This window comes from Lactuca virosa, chromosome 7 (genome assembly GCF_052849685.1).
Source record: "Lactuca virosa cultivar CGN04683 chromosome 7, Lactuca_virosa_CGN04683_v6, whole genome shotgun sequence".
NCBI classification, from domain to species: domain Eukaryota; kingdom Viridiplantae; phylum Streptophyta; class Magnoliopsida; order Asterales; family Asteraceae; genus Lactuca; species Lactuca virosa.
Window position 1 is genome coordinate 47,771,912 of NC_136432.1, and position 26,213 is coordinate 47,798,124.

Here is a 26,213-nt window from a genome sequence, read left to right on the forward strand (position 1 = left end):
ATGTGAGTCATTAAATTGTATATGATTTTCATTAAACACATTTATAGATGAGTACTGACAAGCGTGAAAACATAATACAATGAATGACGTAGTGACTAGAGTGAAGACATGGTGTCAATGCAAATAGTTTGGTCATTTCTTGAAGACTTTTGAATGCACCATCAGAAGCGGAAGTTGTATCAACAAGAAATTGCAGTAGATCGCAACCACCCAAGACTGATTTGGATGAATAATAAGATAACTTTGTATACTAAAGGAATGAACATGTTACATGTCAAAGGACTTCATTAGTTACTTTTTTTTTTGAACGGTGACATCAAAACTTATATTAATAGAATAAACTAGCGAAATGCTAGATTAAAAGAAAAATACAAAAAAGTTAAATTGGATACATAAGCCATGAATTCCAAACTACATCGGAGTTGGACTCCCGGGTTTTTCAACCACGAAAAAGAAAGCAAAACATTATCAAACAACGAACTCTTCTTGATCTTATCTCCTTCAAACATAACAGAATTCCGGAATCTCCAAAGCATCCATATCGTGGTTATAACAATGACTTCCAATCTATGTCTTCTCATGCCTCTTTGTTCATCCACCCATGAGAGCCATTCCTTAATAGAAGCACAATCTGGAAATGTGATGTTGCACCATCTAGCTACCAAAGTCCACAGACTACACGCCACCTCGCAACGATAGAAAATATGGTCCAAAGTTTCACCACCTACATTACACACCGGACATAGGATAGAGGACAAATCCATCTCACGTTTTGAAAAAAATGAATCTAGTAGGTAATCTATCTTGAACAACACGTCACAAAAAGATATTGACTCTAATTGGGAGAGTTTTACACCATCTAGTAGTCTCCGCTCCATCTTGAAAATTGACAGTATCAATAAAATTCCGAGTAATCTTAACTGAAAAACCCCATCCAAATCCAAAGACCACCAAAACCTATCTATTCTATCTGAAACCTTAACACCTTCCAGTAAATTAGTCAGCTCATGCAATTGACTCGCCTCACGTCCTCCCATAACTTCTCGCCTCCAAGACCAATTCCAATGATCACCGGCCCATTTATCACAAACTCGACAATCTTGATTAACATCTAGGTGGAAGAGCCTATTAAATCTATAACAAAGTGGTTGAGAACCAATCCACACCTCCTCCCAAAATTTAATTGTTTCTCCATTCCCAAGTCTTCTCTCTAAGGTATTAAGTGGGAGGATACTATTTTCATGAAGCTTTTAGAGAAGAATCCACCAATTTAGACCAAGTTCCCACATATTGACTCTTCTTACCAACTGTATCGAAACCACCATGGATCCCATGGATGGATTTGATCAATCTGACCCACCCATGAGAATCATCCACCACGAACCTCCACCGCCACTTTTGTAGAAGAGCAACATTAAAAGCAAAGAGGCTACCAATACCCAAACCACCAAAGTCCTTGCTATCAATCACTTTTTCCCACTTAATCCAACTTATTTTATTATCCCCCTTTTGCCCTCCCCAAAAAAAAATTACTCCGTAAGGATTCTAATTTTTTAGTAACTCCTTTAGGGACCTGAAACATCGATAACAGATAAATGGGGAGACTACCAAGAACTGATCTAACTAGAGTTTGGAGACCACATGCCGAAAGAAAATTGGCTTTCCATTTGGAAAGTCAACTTTCAAATTTACTCACTAGAACATTCCAATTATCAATCTTACTCATATTGGATCCCACCGGAATACCCAAATAAGAGAATGGTAAATCTCCCTTACCACAACCTGCTTGATCTGCAATTTGATAAATTACTTCATTAGTTACTTATTAGATAAATAAGAGAATGGTAAATCTCCCTTTGGTAAATCTCGTTTATATTTGTATAGTTTATTATTTTATAATTTATTTTGGTTTTGTATTATCTTAAACTAATTGGTTTAGCATATAAATATTATTGATGTTGGTTGTTTAGTTGACACAAAATGGCAATTGTAAAGGCATAAATATTACTACTAAATACATAAATACTAGAAACCAAAGGGCTTCCAACCCAACGGTATTAGGTGTTGCCTTATCCTTTTGATGTCGAGGGTTTAAGTATCATTTAAGTTTGAGACATAGGTGGATTAATAGTAATTTAGGATTAAATTAGATTTGCCTTTCAAAAAAACATAAATAATAGAAACAAACATATATTCTTGGAAACAACTAATTAAGTTATAAAACCATCTTTATTGGTGCAATTGATTGCAAAGGTTGCAAAAGATATAAAAAAAAATAAAAAGGAAATCTATTCGGATAAAAGGTTGCAACGGAGAGTATAAAAAGGTTGCCAAAGTAGAGACATTTAGTCCCCCTATGGTTTGCCCTAATTCATACTATTGTTCATACAATTGATTTCGTAATGTAGTTGTTCATGTGATTTGCTTTCGTTGTACTACACTTCCCGCAACCTAACTTCTGTTTTCGACCATTAAAGAGAGGAATGTGGCCCTCATGCGAGGGCAAACAGTCATTTCCTTATGGGGTAACGACTTGTCACCTTAAATCATACATTAAATGAGACTAGGATGTCCACCATCGTTTCTCATACATTGTTGATCATCAATCAAAAACACCCCATTCGCATTATGTAATGTCCCAACTCGAAATTTTAAACCTAGCAAAGGCTAAACCCTAACCTAGCATAAGTGAATCCACATTGCACTCCTTGTTGCATTGTAGCCTCTATAGCCATTAAGGGCTTGTTTATAAACTAGCAACTAAGTGTAGATTGAAACTTAAGTTAATTTAGGTTAGCGTAAATCAACATTTGGCAAAAGTTTAAGCCTAATACTTAGCTTATATTATATAGATATAATATATATAAGTTGTTTTCGGTTTTGGGAATCAAATCCCAAAACCCAAACCGAATTCCCTTCTAGGATTAAAGCCTTGACCGAATTCCTTTTATGCATTTGACAAGAAACCGAATTCTTCATCCCATGTGACTCAAAACCAAATTCCTTATTCTCCTTTGACTTAGCACCGAATTCCCCATTAAGGCCCACTATGTATGACCAAAAACACATCTTTGGAAGCCCATTAAGACCGAATTCTAACTCTTATATATATATATATATATATATATATATATATATATATATATATATATATATATATATAGAAGTAGGTTCATTTAAAAACATAGATTAGTGTGAATACGTGAGGACGATTTACAGCCAATCAATTTTTATCATTTAAAAAAATAATTAAATTTATTTTTAAGGGTAAGCATGTAATTTTACACAAAAGTCAATCAAGTAATTAAAACAAATAGCCTAAAAATACGTTAGATTGATCTTTCCATAATCCACAAATGAAACCCACCTACTAATCATTTTGTTATATCAGTCATATCATTCATCGTTTTGAAAAAGATTTTACTATTCTATTGATCCAAATGGATGCTCATACAGAAGACGGCGATTACAATGATGAGACGGATTCAATGCAGGATGTAATAGATCATACTTTTGGTGATAGTCTGTTCGATGACCAACATAATGGAGTTGATAAAAATCCAGGTTTAATTTCTTACAAATTTTCGTATATCATGATAAGAATCCAGGTTTAATTTATTACAGTTTTTCGTAAATGTTATCTTCCTTTTACTAAATTCCGATAGTATATTTTATGTTAATTCATCATTGTTTATTTTTAGTAGAAGATTGTTATATTTATGATTATATTGATCTAGATGCAAACGTTTTAGGTGATATTTCAATTGAAGACGAGACATTGGGTGTATTTGATGATAATCAATCTAATGATAATCATCAAAGTTCTAATCATCTGCATGTGATTATTAATGGAAAACAGTATTGGATTCCAAAGGTACCTGATGAAGTCAAGCCAAAACTCAAAGGCCATTACAGGTCCTATGAAGATATAACAGATATGTATTACAAGTATGCTCTTGCAGCAGGTTTTGATGTTAGAAAAACGACAAACAGGAAAAATGGGCATGGTATTATTAGATTGAGATACCTCGTGTGTAACAGACAAGGTGTTCCTAATACAGGTCATGTTGATACATTGAACCCAAACAGAAGTAAGATAAAAAGAAGGACTGATAGTCGAAGGACTGGATGCAATGCTTGTATCAGATTTAGGATGATAGAAGGAAGATCTACATGGTTGCTATATGAGTTTGTAGAGGAACATAATCATGAGCTTATGTCTCAAGATAACATATTGTTTTCCCGACACCACAGACAGCTTAATTCATGGCAGAAATCGTTCATTATCAGTCTTTCTAATCAGAACGTTGGTGCCACCCAAGCTCACAGGCTATTTACTGCTATTAATGGTGGATACAATATTATTGGAGGCACTGTTGATGATTTTAAAAATTTGATGAGGGATCTTAATTGCTTTATAGGTGGAACTGATGCTCAGATGTTAGTCGATAAGATGACTAACAGAACAAAAAATGTTCCTAATTTTTCATTTGATTTCAGAGTTGAAAATAAGCAACTCAACGCTATGTTTTGGGCTGACGAGACCTCAAAGATAAATTATAAAGAATTTGGTGATGTTGTCTCCTTTGATGCCACATTCCGAACCAACAGGTTATGTATTCTTTATGTTTATGTTTTTTGTTTTAATTTTAAGTCTTTTAAAAATTTCAATGTAAATTTTACCACTTTTTAGGTATGACATGGTATTTGTTCCTTTCACTGGAATCGACAATCACAAAAAGTGTGTTACTTTTGGTGATGGATTGCTTAGCAAAGAGGATATCGACTCATACACATGGTTGTTGAAATCTTTTCTTAAAGCCTTTGGTAAACAACCAATATTGGTGTTATCTGATGAAGACCCCGCGATGAAAAACGCAATAGCCAATGTTTTCCCAGAATCAATTCATAGGTTGTGTATGTGGCACATCACTTCCAAATTACCATTGAAGGTTACAATCTTTTATTTAATAGTCTCTCGGTCAACATTTTATTCATTTTGAATCAATGTTATTTTAATTTTACATTCTGAAAATAATCAATGATAGTACTTTTGTATCTCTAACATATAGTATACATTGACTAATGTTCTATAACATTATTGTCGTTTCGTTTTATACATTTTTGACTGATTCAATGATTTTGATTTTTAACACCTTCCACATTTTCTTATTGTAAGGTATCGTTGGATATTGTAAACGACGAGGAATTTAAGTTACTGTTCAACTCCTTGATATGGAATTCTAAGCTGGAAGAGAAAGATTTCGAACAGGGATGACAAGCACTATTGGATGAATATGATCTTAACGATAATACTTGGTTAACTAGAATGTACAACTTGAGACATTCATGGATTCCTGCATTTTTCAAAAGAGTCCCTATGTCAGGTCTCATGAGAACAACATCTCGTTCTGAGAGTCAGAACTCAGCCTTTCATCAAAACACTCATTACGGATCAACTTTAGTAAACTTTATGAATTCGTTTGAATCTGCCATGGAGAAGCAACGTTATACTCAATCCTCTTTGGACTTCAAAACAAAAGACAAACTCCCTCAAATGAGAACACCATTTCCAATAGAGGAAAACGCTTCTCTATTCTACACACGTAAAGTGTTTAGACAGGTTCAGAACGAAATGTACAGGTCAATGACAGCATGTTTTTCGTTAAATCACAACATCGTTGACCATGTTCATGAGTTTCAGATAAAAGAATTTAGGCCCCATGGATATTCCATCTCGAATCGACCTGACTCCGCTATTGTCAGTGATGATGACGATGATAATTGGGATAAGTTGCTAAAAGACTCTATATATACGGTATTATTTTAAACTCTGATATCATCTTATTTTTTTCCACACCAAATTTTGCATATATATCAAAATATTTTTCTATACAGGTTAAATGTGACCAGAAAGAAGACACATTCATTTGTAGTTGTATGAAGTTTGAACAATTTGGGATTCTTTGTCGCCACATTTTTACTGCAATGAAAGCCTTCAACATCCAATTCATACCAGCAAAGTATCTTCTAAGGCGGTGGCAGAAGGATATTATTCCACCTGAATTGTTACGAAGATGTTTCCGGTATTCAGATTCTGATGAGAATATACAAAAAATAGCAATTGACATATTTTCAACGGTTGATAACTGTCTATCTTCTTTGAGCACCAACAAAAAAAGGCTGGAAGAGTATTATCAAGCACTTAAGGATTTGGAGAGCAAGTTTATGGATGGCGTTACTATGAATGAACGCCCAAACAAGTCAACAGACTTTGAAAATAGACTTGGTGTGTCGATACCCGCAGATGTTCAAATTCAAAACCCCACTGGAATTAGGAACAAAGGGTCTGGGACTAAAAAAAGGATTAAAGGTGCTCAAGAAATTGCAGTTGAAAAATCACGTTGTAAATACTGTCGTAAGGGTAACGATCATGACAAGCGGAACTGTCCTACACGAAAGGAAGATGAGAAGAACAACATATTTAAACAACATCCTGGCAAGAAGCACTAATTTTATTATCGATCTTTTTTATTTCATATTAGTTTGTTTGGTTTGTTTACTTTATGGTAAAACACTTTTAACATTATCAGTCAATTGTCATTTTTCAGTATTATGTTTTTATAATTTGTGTACCCTATCCATAATTTATTGTTAAATTTTGTTTATTATTTGTCATTGAAATTGTTTTCAAAGCTTATCCACATATTCCTTGTTTTTTTAACCATCCCAATCCTTACAACATTATTACACGTATACAACAACCAATATATTATAAAATTCGTTATCTTATTACTTAATTCACAAAACATTACATTCTTATGTTTTTTTTTTGTATAATTATTCATTTCAGAAATTATAAAACCAAAATTGATTACATGATACTAAGTAGACATATAATTAAGTACTACATACAAATTCAATGACTAATAAACACTATGTTTACGTTATTATTCTGTAATGAATGTTGTATATGTTTATTGTTTAAGTAATTTTAATACGAATATTAACGTTTGATTATTCATAGATTCATTAAAATGTTTTTACTCTACTATACATTTATGCATTTCCATTTTCATAGTAAATTATAAAATTAGGTTTGCCTTGTAAATATTCATATATTCATTGTTGAATACTCAATATAAAGCTGTTGATACAAAAATTCATTCCATAATTATAACATAAAAATAATGTTTTTACATTCTCACACTATTTAATATCTTTTTTTAAACTATCCTCATCTACATTATACATATTTATAAATCTAGTTAACAAAATAACTTTATTTTCATACATAAAAAAATCATCAGATGCACTTACAACAAATATGGATTATGAATTATGTATTTGTTGAATAAAACCGATTAATACATAATTCCAATTAGAATTATGTTATATATTCATTTCAGAATTTATTATAAAAGTCGTTATCTTATTACTTAATTCACAAAACATTACATTCTTATGTTTTTTTTGTATAATTATTCATTTCAGAAATTATAAAACCAAAATTGATTACATGATACTAAGTAGACATATAATTAAGTACTACATACAAATTCAATCACTAATAAAAACTATGTTTACGTTATTATTCTGTAATGAATGTTGTATATGTTTATTGTTTAAGTAATTTTAATACGAATATTAACGTTTGATTATTCATAGATTCATTAAAATGTTTTTACTCTACTATACATTTATGCATTTCCATTTTCATAGTAAATTATAAAATTAGGTTTGCCTTGTAAATATTCATATATTCATTGTTGAATACTCAATATAAAGCTGTTGATACAAAAATTCATTCCAGAATTATAACATAAAAATAATGTTTTTACATTCTCACACTATTTAATATCTTTTTTTAAACTATCCTCATCTACATTATACATATTTATAAATCTAGTTAACAAAATAACTTTATTTTCATACATAAAAAAATCATTAGATGCACTTACAACAAATATGGATTATGAATTATGTATTTGTTGAATAAAACCGATTAATACATAATTCCAATTAGAATTATGTTATATATTCATTTCAGAATTTAATAAGTGAATAGGTGTTATACTATTCTAACACCAACTTTTATAGTCATTCTTTTCACAATTCATACTTCAAATTAAGTCTTATAAACTATGTTACTATAATAGGAATTTGATGGGGAAAAATCGTTAAGTTACTCACAACATGTACTTCATTTTTACATCCATGTATTCATCAAAATACCACCACAAACCCATAGCTTTATAAATTACATTACTCATATTTCTTATCAATGTGTGTCCTTTGCTAAGTGTCATATGCCATATATTACATATGGAATATAAGAAATATTCAGGTTCACAGGTCTAATAATAACCATTAAATAAACCATCACATAGTTTTACTTAGAATACGTCCAACACATAATAATCCTAACAAACTTACCATAATCCAAAAAACCAAAATAACAAAACACTTCGAACTTCATAAACGATCAAGTTTTTATAATACTAATAAACCTAATTAAAAACCACCATCTTCTTCACAGATCATTCTACTGCAGCACACTTGTGCTTTCCTTCTTCTTTTCTTCAATCACCTTCATCCTTTCAAACCTATCCATTTTTTTAACAGCTGCATAATGCTTCAAGAATGTTTTCTTCATAACATTAAAATCCGACATCATCAACTTATCCAGATACTTATACCTTAACCTCCCCAACATCTTTTCTTGAATTTTATTATCAACACATAGACTGCAATCCCATTTATGTGCCGCTTCTCCCATGTATATTTCCATGTGTCGCATAAGGAAAATTCCACAATCAACACCAACTATATTCCTTTGACACTTCATTTTCATAACCACAACTTCTTTTTTAAGTAACACATTTGCTTTGTTGTGTTCAACACTATTCAGATAACGACAAAAGAAGCTTTTCTGCATGTCAAATTAAATAATAATTCATATTATAATAAATACATAACAACAATACTCACGATCTATATACGAATTCATTAAGTAAACAACAGATCTAACCAGGATACGTGGTCTATTCCCATATGCAGACTCGATTGTCCCAGACCTCTTGATGTGATCAAATATATAAAATGCAACCCTCTTCAAGCAAAAACACACTAGGTAGTAACTTTCATCAACAACAATTGGTATGAAAACCTACATTTAAACAATATCAACATCAGTTCCACATACATGTGTGATACCAATCATGTCTAAAAACTGTAAAAATTAACAATTCCATACCAAGTCCACCGTTTTCAAATCTGGTTTGTCCGTTATGTCATTAATCACAGCTACAAACATAGTTCTGAATTTATTGTACCTTAGCTCCTTATCTACAGCTTCATCAACCATGTAATCTGTCTGTTTTATCATAACAAAATACCGACCATATTACAATTCATAGCGGAATATGACATACAACACACATCTTATTCATAAAAACTTACAATCGTATCGCATGTGAAGTACATCCTAGAGTAAGAACCCTCAGACTTCAGTTCTTCAGTTTTATTAAGGAAAGCAGCCCACGCGTCTATTACATTGGTATGCACTTTTTTTCTCATAGCTAACGTACGTGCAGCTTCCAAACGCATTACATGACCATCAACAGTTTCCCATATAACTTCCCTGCAATTTAAACATAATACAATAAAAATTCCACGACAAAAAAAAATCCATTTTAATTGAGTCACATAAAATGTACATTCTTACCCTTTATCTTTCCCCCAAGCTATTATGCTTTGAGCAACAACATTTTCATCATCTTTAACCGCCTCATCCACATCTGTTATCCGATCTACATATGGTGAACACACCAATTGTCCAAGTTTCCCCTTCCTTTTACCTTTCCCATTTTTCAACTCATCAACATGCGCCATTTTTCTTTCCATAATATCTTTTCCAATTGTTTTTTTCAGTTTGTCTTCCGCTACAGATTTTTTTGTATATCTAATTACTTGCTTGCTTCCTTCTTTACCATCCATACTCTTATCTTCCTCATTCAATTGTGTTATTCTCAAATCGAACGATGGTATGTCATCTTTGCAAAACTCCTTGTTCTTTCTCATGCTCCGTTCCACAATCTCATCAGACATACTCAAAAAACCAGGAGTCAGAACAACTGGACTATCCAATGATGTATTTCCTTTATATTCCAGAAAGAGCACGGAAGGTGAGCCGCACCCATCCACAATCTTTGTCTTCTCATTATTCCTTCCAGTAGATTGAACATTGCATATGGGACTACTTCCTTTCACACCACTACTTCCTTTCACAAAATTACTTTGCCCATGATTGACTGCAACTTTAACGGGCGTTTTCATTGTAACTTCATTTGTGGGAGAGATACTATCTACATGTTCCACATTCTTTTCATTAAAAAGTTTTTGCACCTTTCGTAACCACTCTTTTACCACATCATCATTCGCATCCTCTTCTAACCGCTTCTTAATTGCTTCTTCAATTTTTTCCTTATCTTCACAGATCCTACTATATAGCTTTTCAATTGATTCCACATCTTCCTGTCATTGTAATAAAAACGAGTTACAATATCTTCTTATGTATAATATTATTTATTACAGAACATATGACATAAATATTAAAATACCTTACCACCTTATCCTCATCACCATTTACATCAATAGGATCCACTTCCCCATCTACACGAATCTCCAATGTTCCAAATTCTCCATTTCTCAATCCATGCTCCTCCAACATTTCCAAATCCACTGAGTCAATCTGTTTTATCAATGGCCTTGATCTGCGGAGATTATAGCCATTCAAAACTACTTTGTCCGCATACGTAAGCTGTAACATCAGAATTAATAAGTTATCTTATATTATTCTCAATACAGAATAAAAAAAATTAAACAAAAATAAATGCACACACTTACAAATACTTACCAGTAACAGCGTGACTGGACCTGTGTAATAACAGTTTGCGTCATTTGGCCTCCATTTGTATTTTGCCTTCTCCAAACATTCCACTATGTACTTGCACCAATCAATTTTTTGAATATCTTCACACCTTGCTAATTTCTCCAGACAATTAATACGGCTTGCCCCACTCATTTCTGTCTCTGCAAACGTGTTTATGAATAATGTCAAGAAATTAAGCTTGAACATGTCATCCGCTACATCCGATTGTCTAATCCTCTTCACATAGTTTCCATTATTGAACTTTCCTCCTGGATATTGATTTTTCCATGCTTCAATAACTACATCTGTTTTATCGCATTCCACCAACTGGTTGTAGTCTAAACCTTCACTTGGCAAACCAAACATCTTTTCAACCGTTTTCTTTGTAATAAGTATTTCCCCTTTCTTAGTCTTAATCGTGGATGTTTTTGCCCTAAATTTGTCTACCAGGTAGTAAGCCAATCTAGAAGGTATTGAATCTAACTTTATATCAAGGAATGCACCGAAACCCATTCGTCTCACCATTTCTTTCTGGCTGTATGACATTCCCTTCACCGCCATATACATTGATTTTGGGGACATACGACAACTTATTTTTTGCAACTCCTGTGTTTTGTCGTCCTCAACATCTGCATCTTCATTTTCTACAACCTTCTTTCTTTTCGTTTTTATTTTCTTCATTCCTTTCTTCTTATCATCTTCCTTTGAAACTTCAATTTTTAAGACTTTAGTTTTTTTCCTACCACTTCTTCTTACATTAACATCAACATCAGCTTCACTATCTTCATAATGTTCATCTTTCCTTTTCTTTTTCTTACTTACACTAACACTTGATTCGCCTACAACAAACACAAAATAATATACGCATGATCACTATAATACTACACCAATAAGAATCACGCATAATAATTGCAAATGTTTACTGCCTTGAATACTAATGTATTCTGTATTGACTACTACATCAAACTGACTACTACATAATAATGTATTATGTATTCTGTACTATGTAACGAGGCCTAAAATACATATTGTATTCTGTATTGCCTACTACATCAAACTGAAAATTGATTTTATGAAATTCTACATACTTTCATCAAATACTGTTAGTCATGTCAACATTCAATTCATGCTTAGGGATAACACTACACAAATAAGAATAATGCATATTAGTTTTTTATATGTTTTCAAGTCAGAATATTTACTATAACTAATATATGATGTGTTGAATGATTACCTAATATGTTCTTTATTGAATACTAGTTTTTTATATGTTTTCAAGTCAGAATATTTACTATAACTAATATATGATGTGTTGAATGATTACCTAATATGTTCTTTATTGAATACTAACTCGAATCTTAAACATAACAAAATATTACATACTAACACATAATGTGTTAATCAAATAATGCTACTCATATGAAGATTGAATGCACGATTGTGATAATAAAGAATGCATATTTGTTTTGTATATGTTTTCATTGCAGCCTATGTTTTTTCCAAAACATATAAAAAACATGTACTGAATTATTACATAACGTATTCAACATCTAAATCATTTCATTATTAAATCCATGTACAAGCATTGCACAATGTCGCACATACTGTGCATTCTGTATTGAAGCATTACATAAGTAATTTAATCTGTGTTGAATACTAAAATAAACTATTAAGTAGATAATTAGTTCTCATATTAATAATTCAATAAATAATCGTTATTTTTATTTTTTTTAAAATACTTTTACTTTGAAATACTAGAAAATAACAAAAACCATAACACTAATAATACAACTTCAGTTAAGAATAATTACTATAAGAAATATATGATGTATTGAATTCTTACATAATGTATTCAAAATCCATATGTTTTCATTACTGAATACATGTGGAAACATTGCACACTGTCGCACATACTGTGCATTATGTATTGAAGCATTACACATGTAATGTAATCTTTATTGAATAATAAATTAAACTATTAAGTTCACAATGAATTCTGTTTTGAATAATTTCATACACAATGCTTATTTTTTTTTTTTTTTGAGTTCTTTTATTTTGAAATAATAAACAATATAACAAACCATAACACTTATTATTAATCTTCAGTTCAGAATATTTAATCTAAGACATATACGATATATTAAATTCTAAAATAATTTTATGAATATCCAAATGTTTTCACTAGAGAACACATGTGCAAGCATTGCATATTTTTTACACAAACTGTATACTCAATTAAGAACATTTTAGTGCTAATATATACTTTCTATTAAAATATTACAGAATGTGTTCAACATTGAAAACATGTGACTAATCATTTAATATTACTCAGATAAAATACAAAACAACATCACGCAGTCAAAGAAATACAAAGCTAAAACAATATCAATCACAGAAGAAGTACCTTTTTCAAATCTCGTTTTCACCTTCTTTTTTGCTAATGGTTCCCTGCTAAGCATCACCACACTAGAACCTCCTGCAACATATGACAATGAAAAATGGTTTAAAATTAGAATATTTAATATTTAATATATAAAAACCTTGTTAAACTAGTCATCCGTCTAATTAGATTCCATGATTCAAACACAACAACAATCTTAACTGTAATATGATTATAATATCATTATCAATAGGACACAAAACTTCAACCACACAATTATAATACTTTTCATCTTCAACAAAACCCTAAACAAAGTCAGCAACAAAAAATTGGGATACGTGAATCGTATTCTTCAACAAGGAAAACAACTAGAAACATTATCTTTCTACATTTCTAACCATTATACGCATGTTATCTTTGTTTTTAAATACACAAAGCAAACAACCGTCGTATTCATAACAGAAACTAATTTAAAGTTGTATTTGAACATCAATGAGCAAAACCTGAATGAATGTTCACGAAATCGTCGTCATCAAGGTTAATGGCTTCTTCAAAGGTGTTGCTGAACTTGTTGCCCTTCATTTTTGACTCTGATCGAAGAGTCCTCATTCTGTGCTATGTTGAGCAATCAACTCTTTTTATATTCAACTACCGAATCAGCTTCACCAGAATCACATTCAATGTTGAAATCGGCTAATATCTTCAAGAAAAATTGGACGATGCGCACGGATTTGGAAGACGGATTCACCGGCGAAACTTACGAACAAAGACGCCTTTTCCTAAATTAGTTAACCTAGATTTTTACCCAAATGCCCTCAAATCCTCGTGATCAGATAATTCATTGTATTTTCCATTTTTTTTGTCTTTTATTAAATAGGAAAATACCTAATTATCCTATCCATCTATTTAGTTAATCTAATGGTTGTAAAATGTCCTCATGTTCTCACAATAATTGGTGTTTTCACAATAACTATCCCCTATATATATATATATATATATATATATATATATATATATATATATATATATATATATATATATATATATATATATATATATATATATATATATATATATATTTCAACCAAACACTCCATTCATTTCCCACTTTTCTCACCGAATACGCACCCATCTTTGCTATCAACTTTCATCTAAAAACACTCTCAATCTTCATAGATTTTGCCCAGAATCTTCAAATCATCAACCAATTCCTCAAGAACATTCAAACCCATCTTCAATTCTTCATATGTTCATCATATCCTCATAATTTCCCCAAGAACACACTGAAAACCCTATTACCCCACCGAAAACACCTTTCAACAATTTCAAATAATTTCCGATTAATTTGTAAGTCTTCCTTATATAAATTAAATTATTAATTAGCCAATTATTTAAATTAATATCTTATTAATTTAAATACGACGTCGGCTGTCATTATTTTTAGGATAAAGTTATTCACGCGAACGCTTACTCGGGGATCGTCTCTACAACTCGCTAATTCAAGTTAACACACATTGAGGTAAGTTCATACCCTCATATTTTCCAAGCTTTTTCAATGTTTTAGGGGGGGGGTGGGGGGGATACAAGTAAAACACAAGTAACCTTGTGTTTAAAAATATAATTTTGTTTATTATATATTTTTCCATCCGTTAACATGCATTTGAATGTAAAACTTACTAAATACGCCAAACACCATTACGGTTAAACTACAAAATATTTTAAGTCGCAACGATTTTTACGTCAAAGGAAACAAATGAATTATTTTACAAACTTTTATAAACTATAATAATTATAGTTTATGGAACAAAGGGAACTATTTTACAGGCCCATATCATAACACCGAAAACAAACTTATAAACTATATTAGGTATAGTTTATGGAACATATAAACAATTATTCATTTCAAAGGATTTTCAATTATTCTACACTTAACCATCGATATAGCTTTGTGAGATAACGTCTTTAAGTACTTATTTAAGTGCCAACAAAAGTCCTGACCTTAATAACCAAAGTCTCCTGGAGGGAGAGCCTGAGTTTGTGTATAGATCTATACGGGACTGACAATCCCGCACCTCAAATGTTAGCTACAGTTAGGCCGACAGGCCTGGGGTGACAAATGTCATTAATGATTCTGACGCCTGAAGAACGTCGTGTCAGGCCATCACTCGTATTAGTATGGTTATGAGGACTCACAATTTGGTATCGGTAGTACGATTAGTGTATGAATGTATAAACAAACTTCGCTTAGTTTTATTTAATTATAAAACTAAAACAAATGACTTTACAAACCAGTAGGATCAAAAAGGCTTTTATTGTTAATTCTAGGATTCCTTGGTTTATACGTCAGAGTCATATATAGATAATGTCCGATAGACAGTGGGATGGTGCTTTCCGCCTTACTTCCTGTTCCTTGTTTGGTTGTGGGCTTAGGGTAGAATCACTCAATCAACTGTCCGTTCGACCTTAATTATATATAATTCGTATGCACCAAGAAATCATAGAGGAACAGATATGGGTCATACCAACACGTACCAGTATAGCACACCAATTTCTAGAATAGAATTTACAACTCTTGGGGAAAACATATATCCACACAGTTTTATAAAGTAACAAAATAACAAGTATACAAACTTAACGCACGTCAATATGCAAACACTTTGGTCTTAGGGATTACGACTACTTCGCAAATAAATTAAGTATGGTAATTATACTTGAACCTTTCAGTCTTAGAACGTTTAACATTTCAACTCGGTTTCTATGGAAAATATAGGATTTTCCAGGATCAACGTCATTCTTTTACAAGTAAACAGTTTGCAATCTAACTTTCTGAAAACACAAGGCGATTACTTATCGAAAACAATGATTTACAGTAAGAGCAGGTGCAACTAGGAGCATACTTACAAAAGATACAACATTCATTTACAAGTCATTTTACTTATCATTCATCATATCAGAAAATATAGGATTTTCTGGAAGAAAACATTAACATTTTCAATGAACAAAGAACATACTTTTCAAAAACAAGATGTTTATGAACCCACCAACTTTAATGTTGACACTTTTTCAAACCAATTGTATTCCCAGGATATCTAGTAGACACGTACCCTCTCGAGCGTTATGAAGATGGAACATAATAGCTTTACGTCTTATCTTCTGGTTATAATTTTGATGTTAATCATGCAATGATTTGAACAAAAAGTAAAAGTAGATATTATTAATACAATGGTTGTTGTTGCTTTGATTACTATTATACAATTATTGTGATATTGTACATGACGTCCTCCGCCCCCGAACATTTCCGCCGTTCCGGTTTGGGGGTGTGACAGATTGGTATCGAAGCATTGTTTATAGTGAAATTAGTATATCAACCCATAAAAAGATATACAACTATAAATACAATGGGGCCGAAGTGCTCTGACTAAAAGTATACTTTCAAAATGTAAGTATTCTTATAAAAGTATACATACATGCATACATATATATAGGGGTGAGCAAAAACCGAACCGATAAAAGAAAAACTGCAAAAACCGCAACCGAAAAACCGAAACCGATGCAAAAACCGATGGTGCGGATTTTATTTTTTTGAAAAACCGAATTTATTGGTGCGGTGCGGTTTTTATCTAGAAACCGGACCACCAAAACCGAACCGCACCGCAAGCTTATTAACATTAAAATAAATCACTAAAATTTATATTATACAATTATACATAATATTTAAAAAACAAATAAATTCTAATTTATACATATATTATATATTGAACTTGACGCTAATTAGTAATTAAGTATTAGGTTTAATATGTGATTTTGTTACTTTGTGTTTATGACTTAATGATTATGTGTAAAGTGTAAACGCTATGTGGGCTACAACTTGCAAGCTTATAACTTCTAAGCACAAATTGAATAAAAAAATGAGCTTGAAAATATGGGTTGCAAATGAAGTGATCAAGTAAACAACATAAGAAATTTAAAATTACAGCTTCTAAATGTGAGGAAAACAAAATGAAAGCATTTCATATAATCATAAATCTTCACATGAACACCACGGTTAAAAAAATCATACCAATGAACATAAAAAATCGCACCATATGTTTGACTCGGTTTAAAACCGAAACCGCACTCAAAAACCGCAAAACCGAACCATTGAAAAACCGCACCTAATGGTTTTTAGAATTCAAAAACCGCACCTTGCGGTTCGGTTATGCCCTAAAACCGCACCAAACCGCACCATACTCACCCCTATATATATATATATATATATATATATATATATATATATATATATATATATATATATATATATATATATATATATTTGAGATACGACCAATATGTGTTTGGGAGTGATGGTGGTGTTGCAACAATCCTAAAACTTACCTAACTCTATATACAAAGGATCTCTAGAACAAATCATAAAGTTAAAGTACTATAGGAGTATTTTAGGGACAATAAACAACATATGTGAAAATTAAAAGACCCTTAATGGTAGGTCTATGATTGCGAAGTGTATACTCCCAGGGTTGTGTATAATTGAGATTTTATAGACTTAGAATTTGTGACCTATGCTCAACTTCCTGTTCATTGTTTGGTTGTGGTCTTAGAGTAGGGTCACTTATTCGAAGGTCTATTCAATCTTAAGTTATATACAACCTGTATACACTGCGTGATTATAGGAGGACCCGATAAGGATCACCACTACAAGAAAATTTCAATTTAACTACAAAAAAATTCAGTAGCAAAAAGCTGAAATTCCGTAGCTAAAGCTAAATAACTACGGAATTTGCTACGAAAATTTTCAATTAGACTTCGTTGCTTTTTTCCTTGTAGCAAAATGTTTAGCTACGCAATTATAATTCCGTAGCAGTTTTGCTATGACAGTTTTTACGACATCTATTTCGTTGCAAATTGAGTTCCGTAGCATTTTCATAGCAAATTCCATAACAAGTTTTCCATAGCAAATTTTGTAGCAATTTTTCCGTAACCAATTTCGTAGCAATGTTTCCGTTGCAAATTTCATAGCAATTTTTCCATAACCAATTTCGTAGCAATGTTTACGTAGCAAATTCCATAGTAATTTTTTCGTAGCAAATTCCGTAGTAATTTTTCCGTAGTCATTTCCATAGCAATTTTTCCATAGCCAAATTCCGTAACAATTTCTCCGTAGCAAATTCCATAGCAACTTTTTCATAGCAAATTTTGTAGCAATTTTTCCATAGTAATTTTTCCGTAGCAACTTTTCTATAGTCAATTCCATGACAATTCTTTCATACCATTTTTCCACAAAATTCGGTTATTCAATTTGACTATTTATATCAATTTACAAAAATACAATTAATATAAGACCAAAAGTAACAAAGTATTTCTATAGAAACTAAAAGAAATATCCAATACATCAAAAGATACATATTTCAAAATCAAAAGTCGCTACAAATTAAACATAAAACATTATTTGATGCATAATATTTTATCATTGAATAATAAAAGTTTTGACTATGTGTTAATGACATTCATTGCTTGTGCAAGTTGTTCAAACTTTGCTTGAATATCCACATTTTTCTGTTGAAACTCCACATTCTTTTGTTGAGCATCCACATATTTTTGTAGATTGTTATTTTTTGCATTTAGGCTCTGCAATTTAGAAATGAAAAATAAAATAACATACTTTTTAGGCTTAGTCCTCTTAAAAATCAAAATGGAACTAGAAAAACTGTAACATACAACTAAATGAAAGTACATTGCTATTTTATGTATTTAGGCTTAGTCCTTTTAAAAATCAAAATGGAACTAGAACGCTATAATACAAAACTAAAGGAAAGTAGATTGCTATTTTATGTATTTAGGCTTAGTCCTTTAAAAAATCAAAATAGAACTAGATAATGGTAATTCTAATTGAAAGTAGATTGCTATAATACAAAATCAAATGAGTACTTACTAAATCATAAGCAAACTTGGAATAAGAAGCTGATCCACCGGTATGCGGTAGAAAGGGCTTGTCCATCAGCTACACCTCTACGCTTATTTTTTTTTTGTTTTGTTCTGATTTCTTCTTGAACTCTTCAGTATTCCATCTTGCAGTCCAAAATGTCCACACTTCTGACGTTATATTAACAGGTTTTTTTAGGGTCGACTTTTTCCATTTTGAGCTTATATTGTAGATATCTTGTCTATATCTTTCCTTTGCCTTATTTTCCCAACAAGCCTTGACTAACAGAGTTTTTGCATCATCCCAATAGCACTTTTTCTACAATACAAAATATATAGATGAGTTTTTTAGTTAATTAGTACCTAATATTTGCATAAACGAGATACATACATGAAACTCGTCCCAATAAAGGAGTTTTTCAGTGTTTCCTTCATGTTCTTCAAAAAATTCACACCTTTGATATGCCAATTTTTAACTTATATTTTTCAACAGTATGAAGTCAAAGGCTGAAAAAGTTTGTCATCAGGTATTGTTCTTCAAATACCAGAATTTAGAGTTATAAGTAAGTTATAGTGTCTTGTGGTGCTACACTGCTACTTAAAGTTATTTGAGTAAACATCTTAGAGAACTAGCACATCTAGGTTTGACTGTTTCACTTCACAAGCTCTGTGTTCTCCATTTTCAGTTATTCCACTGCACACCAGAAGAAATTTAAATGATCTATTTCATGTAAGTTCTAAGCAAAATGTCATAAACTTTTTAAACTTGGTTCGGCAATATCATTGTTTAGACAATAACACGAAGATCAAATAAAGTTGATTACTATCTTATTGTTTCAAAATAATAGAGTGAACAGATGGACATGGAATTATGGAAACAAACAATCTATGCCTTAAGATAACAAAATATGATAAAACAAGTAACATGGTATTTGGTATCTGGAAGTTACCTTTACAGCTGAGAGAACAAGTTTAGCATGTATTTCTTGTCACTTTGTAAGATCCTGCTGAACATTTGAGATCTTAGGAATATTAGATATTTGTGAGTCATCTGCACATCATAAACATAACCTACTCCAATTATAACACCATCAAACAAATCAAACAAATTAGAACTTTGAACAGGTTTTAAAATATACATAAGCATGAAAAATATCATAAATCGGTAACATATCTATATAAGCACACTTCTGTCAACTTGTATATTCAGTTCCAAATTTCTAGAAGATTTGCTACCTACCATTTGACAAGATCAACAACTTTGGTGCATTTTTATACTTGAGAGGTAGAGGCATACATGAATGAAATCACTAGAATAAGCTAAACCAACACATAGATCAAAGGAATGGTAGGAAGGGAAAAATATATGATACTTTACTCGCTTAACCCATTAAGACATTCCATCCATCAAGTAAATATTGTTGTATACATAAAGACTGTTTGAATATTATAAATGACCATTTTGCCCGTTGCTGACTTTACCCATCAAGATTCAAGACCAATCAAGACATTATAATATTATGAAAAAGAAGGAAATAAAATCATGAAAATGAAAGACTTTGGGGAAAAAAGACCAAAAGGGTATCAGGAAGCATTCATTTCTTAAAGAAATGTGTACAAGTGTTAAAACACCCTTAATGTGAACGAAGTACAAGTTGTGAAGCAGAAATAACTACAACATATATATTTTTATTGTAAACTTATTTTTATCTTTTTATATAGAAGATTCATTGATTAAATTAAATAATACATAAAAGAGTGAAAAGCATATAATTTATTAAAAAAAAATTATTTCTGTTCTATTGAATCCAACCAAAATTTGTAGGCATTTGAGATCTCTTTCAATATGTAGGCATTTGAGAACTCTTTCAAGTTACTTATTAGCATGTATCTTACACTTACAGGACATCAGACGAAGAGAAGAACTTGTTGCTGGTGGTGAGTATTGTTGGTTGTTATTATTATTATTATTATTATTATTATTATTATTATTATTATTATTGCATTGTTTTAAATATTGCTCTCATTAAATTACATGCGGAAACAACTGCTATCCCCACAGATGATAGAAAATGGCCTCCATTTTTTCCAATAATCCATCAATGAGATACCAGTTCATGCTCAAAATTGCAGGATTTGGCTTTTGCAAGTTGGTTAGGTATGAATTAAGATTTTTTACTGCTTATCATTTATTCTAATATATTTACAAAAGCGAATGCATTAAAATAATGTTTTATTTTAGTATGCAGGTCTAGTTCTGTGTCTTATATTTAACATGATAGCGGTGATTGTGTGTTGGATTAAGGGCGGTGGTAAGTTAGTTTATAGTTTTTACGTTTTATGTAGCAGATTAAACTGATTTGAAATCATAGGGCATTGTGTGTGAAGTATAGAATTTTATTGGTTTCCATTTACATTACACAATTCGCATCAAATGCAATAAACTCGATCAATCAAATTCATCAATAAAAATTTGAATCAAACTGCGTGTATGGATTGATAGTTAACAGAACATTAACTCGCCTCGGATTCATTGGAGATATCAATATCCTTCAGGTGATAGAAAGAGAAAATTGAGCAAACAGAAGAGAGAAGAATGTAGCAAACAGAAGAGAGAAGAATGTTACCTGGTAGGGTCGAAGACGATCGAGAAAAATCTACCAAATGACGGAGCAGGCGGCGAACGACAAAGCAAACGAGAGTGAGAGGAGCTCCCTATAGAGTGAACTCCGATCGATAATGGAGTAAGTGGAGATTGGGGGAAACTGAGGAATGAGGAATGAGGAATTAGGTTGAGAGAGGGAGAGATGCGATCGACAGGTCATGCGATCAACAATTTTCAGCAGTTTCATCGGAATACCTTTGATTTGGGGAAGAAGTATATTTGGGTCGTGTGATCTGACCCATTTGCCCTTAATAAGACTGATGATCACTAACCACTATATGAGTAATCAAATTAATAAAAAAAATAATACTTCGGTCAATAAAAAGACATCGTTAGACGTCAAAAATTTATATATTATATATAAAATTATCACAACTTTGCCTATATAAACAGTTTGATATCTGTATAACTTCACCACTACAAATTAGAACATGATGAATTATATTTTTTCAATTTAAGTAACAAGTTAATTTGAATTTTTCTGATTGTGTTTTTAAAACTTTATCCAAAAGTGTGTGAATGCTGACATGGCACTCTATTCTCTACTGGTACGTCGTCTCCAAACATTTCATGTGTCATTTGTGGTCCTTCAAGTTTGAGTTTTTATACAAATCCTTATAAAAACCAGATCATGGTTGAGTTTATAAATATATTTTCGAGTTAAATTATATTATAACTAAATTTTCAAAACAATTAAAAATAATATTTTATTTTTGTTGTTGAGTTTTCAAAGATAATTGTGTATTCTTAATATATTTTTTTCAATAATTTTCTATATTTTGCTACGGAAACATATTTCGTAACTACTTAACTACGGAATTTTCCATAGCCAAATACCTAGGGATTTTGATTTTGTAGTTATTTTGTAAAATTCACCTTTTTGTAACAATTTCCATAATAGATTAGCTACAAAATTTAATTTGTAGCAAAATTTCCTAGCAAACTAGCTACGGATCTCAATTCTATAGCTAATTAGCTATGTATTTTTATTTCGTAGCCAATTATGTAGCCAACTAGCTACATACATGGATTTTGTAACAAGTTTCATAGAGAACTAGCTACGACCAAAAAACTTGTAGCATTATTTGTAGTAAACTAGCTACAGATTTTAATTCCGTAGCAAATATTCAAAAATTAGCTACAAAATGTCATTCTGTAGCCATTTCCGTAGCAAATTAGTTACAACCAACCATTTTGTAACATATTCCGTAGTAAAATAACTAGGAATTTAGATTCCGTAACAACTTTACGTAGCTATTTAAGATTTAGCTACATAATGCAATTCCGTAACCATTTATGTAGCAAAATAGCTACGACAAGTCATTCCGTAGCATATTTCATAGTAAAATAGCAACGGATTTTGATTCCATAGTAACTTTCCGTAGCTATTTAGGATTTTTCTTGTAGTGCACGCCACAAAAATAAAATCGTTTTATTTAATCTCATAGATTCTTTAAACACTCCCATTCTCACACGAATAACATAGATAGATGTAGCCACTCCACTACAATAGTCAACAGAGGAGTCAAGAAGGAACAAGAAGAGGTTCATGAGAAGGATCCCGAGAAGGGACCGGCCAAAGAGGAAGGCACTGAAAAGATCATTAATGAACCTTACCCTATCAGGAGCAGACATGCGAGACTCGCTCAGATATTCAGGTCAGACTCTTCATTGTGAAGTAATATGGATCAGTGACAGAACCCGAAGCATGATGGAGCGAATATTCAACACACCTACGGAGAACAAGAACACATTAGGAAGGTCCGGAGACAACGAATCCCTACAGCTGAATCTAAGGAAATCATAACAGGGACAAAAAGCAGAAAAGACCACTCGCGAGTCATGCGAGATGGCAGAGCTCTCTATGCGTCACACTAATAATTAATAAACTAATACAACCTAGTGAGTTAGTGATTACGCTACTCACACTATGTGTTAGGCTTATCACCACTTTGGTAACAACTAGTAACAGTAAACCAGGTCACAGGATTTCACTTAAAAGGTGGTTACTAATAAAAATTTATAAGTCTATTATACATAGACCTCTGTTATGAATTGTTTTCAAAACTCTTTAAAAGTATGAACAAGATACACTCAGAACTAAGATAACTTAGAGTCAGATAATACATGACCTATAGCCACTACTAAAGATTTACCATCGGTTCACCTTTTAAACCGTATAGTAGAACGATACCCCTCTGTAGACTTATAGGGTGCAATCATACCAACACTAATGCACCGCATCCCACCAAAACTCTACAGATAAGCGTGCTTGAGAGAGAGTACTACTAGGATGGGCGAACTTAGCACTTGTAAGATACTTATTTCTACACACTGCCATAAGTACATCATAGAGATGTGGGACGAAACATTGAGAATCATACAACAAAATGTAAAAATTTATATGTGTATATAAATTGTAAGAATGTGACTAGCAACGGCCATGGTTACTGACAAGCTCGTTTCTCACCATGCAACAGAACAATGCCTCCAAAAGGAAGTAACCAGCCAACCGGCAAAAAACCACTCCTGTAGATAGATTCTGCTGCTTTTCAAGCTGCGGTCACAGCCGTTGTGACAGCCGTCATGGCACACCTCAATGCGAACAACACAAATGAAAGTGGAAATAGTGTCGAAAATTCCAACCACAGTGATAACCAAGGAACCCAACGAGTGCCTACCTACAAGGATACCCCAACCCATAAACCTAAGAACATGAAACGAAAGATCAAGATCAAAAAAGGGGGCAGTTCAACTCAAGGGCCTACCAAAAGGCAACAAGTGGTAGCAGTCCCTTCCCCCACTGGCTCTACTAACTGATGAGTCAAAAAACTCTTAGATCGATTAGATCTTCAACATGCCAAACAATAAAATCAATCGAACACAATGAACACGATATAGAATCAAGTAATGCTTAATGATTCAAATGTAATCACGCCTCAGCAGAGCTCGATGAAGAACTTCCACTGTAGAGGCGAGCTAGGGTTTGTAGTACAATGATAAGAATAATAAAAGTGCTCCCAATAAAGGATGCATGCATGCACCTTAAATACTAAACCCTAATAAAATAAACACGGTTGGACAGGCCCAAACCATATAACAAAACTAGGTTAAGGACCGAGCCCAAGGACGCAACCCTATTAGACCCAACAATCTCCCCCTTTGCGTCAAATGGGGCGAGACTTCACTTCGGTGGAGGTTGAGGAGTTCGCTTCACAACCTTGAACAATTTTGGAATGATGGCAAGAAGAGTTTGTCTGAAAGCCATATACCACCGAAGCATATCTGAGAATAGCTTCTTGTCTGCTTCACTATTTTGATCACACCTATGGATAATATCAAGAATGTGCTCCAAACAGGAATTGGAGAATAGATGTTTGTCAGCCAGAGTGAAAGACCCACACTTTCATATATAACATTTGTTACTCCGAAACATGCTACATGCATATTCATAAAACAATATTTTATATTGATAAAGCGGTTACAAACTACTGGATACAAACCAACTATTTCAAAGTGTTATATATTACATAACTCCCCAGGATTCTATAGTTTTATACATATGGGAGTGCAAAATACAATAGTTTCAAACTATTCGAAAATCTTCTATCAATACAGTAGTTTCAAACTATTCAAAAATCTGCTACCAGTATATAACTATACTGGATACTTATCTCCTGCAAATTAGTTAAACATTGAGAGGGGTAAGCGGTGACGCTTAGTGAGTTCAATAATAGATACAATATAACATTATGCCATATATATACTTCAATATGCCAGAAGCAAAGAGGAACAAAGAACAACAAAGGCATAATGCGAAAAGCTTTCCATATCAATCAATGAGACATAACAATTTCCATACTTGATATAAAATACATAAAGTTTCAGCACAAATGGCACAGAAAATACTCAGGAATATCATTTTGCTAGAATATTTAGGCTTTCAGCCTTATCTTAGCATACTACCGAAGCCAAAGTGATGCCTATGTCATATACTTCATGGTCAACGGTTCATACCAATACCCAAGTGATGCCTATGTCATACACTTCAAGTCAAAGGTAGAGCCTTGCTATAAAAATAGCGGAAATAATAACTCGAGATGATAATCATGGAAAAGCACATAGCACATATAACACATAACATACAATTGTTCCTATATATTAAACTCACCGTGAAATAACCGGGGGTCAAAATAGTAATTCGGGTAGCACTTCGGCTCTAAATATGACTTTCTTCGTTGAAAACCGGGAGTTTTCTTGAAAACCGGGTCCTGCGAGGGTTGGGCTTCGAAACCGAAAAGATAAATTTTTCGGGC

The 26,213-nt window shown here is 32.2% G+C and overlaps 3 protein-coding genes across 3 annotated transcripts; 2 read left to right on the top strand and 1 right to left on the bottom strand.

Moving 5' to 3' along the window:
- Positions 1-341: 341 nt before the first annotated feature.
- Positions 342-1,037, bottom strand: LOC145126608 (uncharacterized). Its single transcript, XM_079061941.1, has one exon. The coding sequence runs from the start codon at positions 1,035-1,037 to the stop codon at positions 342-344; it is 696 nt and encodes a 231-aa protein (XP_078918067.1).
- A 2,269-nt stretch (positions 1,038-3,306) lies between these two features.
- Positions 3,307-5,278, top strand: LOC145126609 (protein FAR1-RELATED SEQUENCE 5-like). The gene is made up of 4 exons (XM_079061942.1): positions 3,307-3,564; positions 3,753-4,611; positions 4,694-4,952; positions 5,180-5,278. Exons 1-4 carry the CDS (start codon positions 3,441-3,443, stop codon positions 5,276-5,278), a joined length of 1,341 nt encoding a protein of 446 aa, XP_078918068.1. The 5' UTR covers positions 3,307-3,440.
- On the top strand, positions 4,713-6,520 carry LOC145125273 (protein FAR-RED IMPAIRED RESPONSE 1-like). Its single transcript, XM_079060756.1, has 3 exons — positions 4,713-4,952; positions 5,180-5,818; positions 5,899-6,520. Exons 2-3 carry the CDS (start codon positions 5,330-5,332, stop codon positions 6,511-6,513), a joined length of 1,104 nt encoding a protein of 367 aa, XP_078916882.1. The 5' UTR covers positions 4,713-4,952; positions 5,180-5,329; the 3' UTR covers positions 6,514-6,520.
- Positions 6,521-26,213: the final 19,693 nt, after the last annotated feature.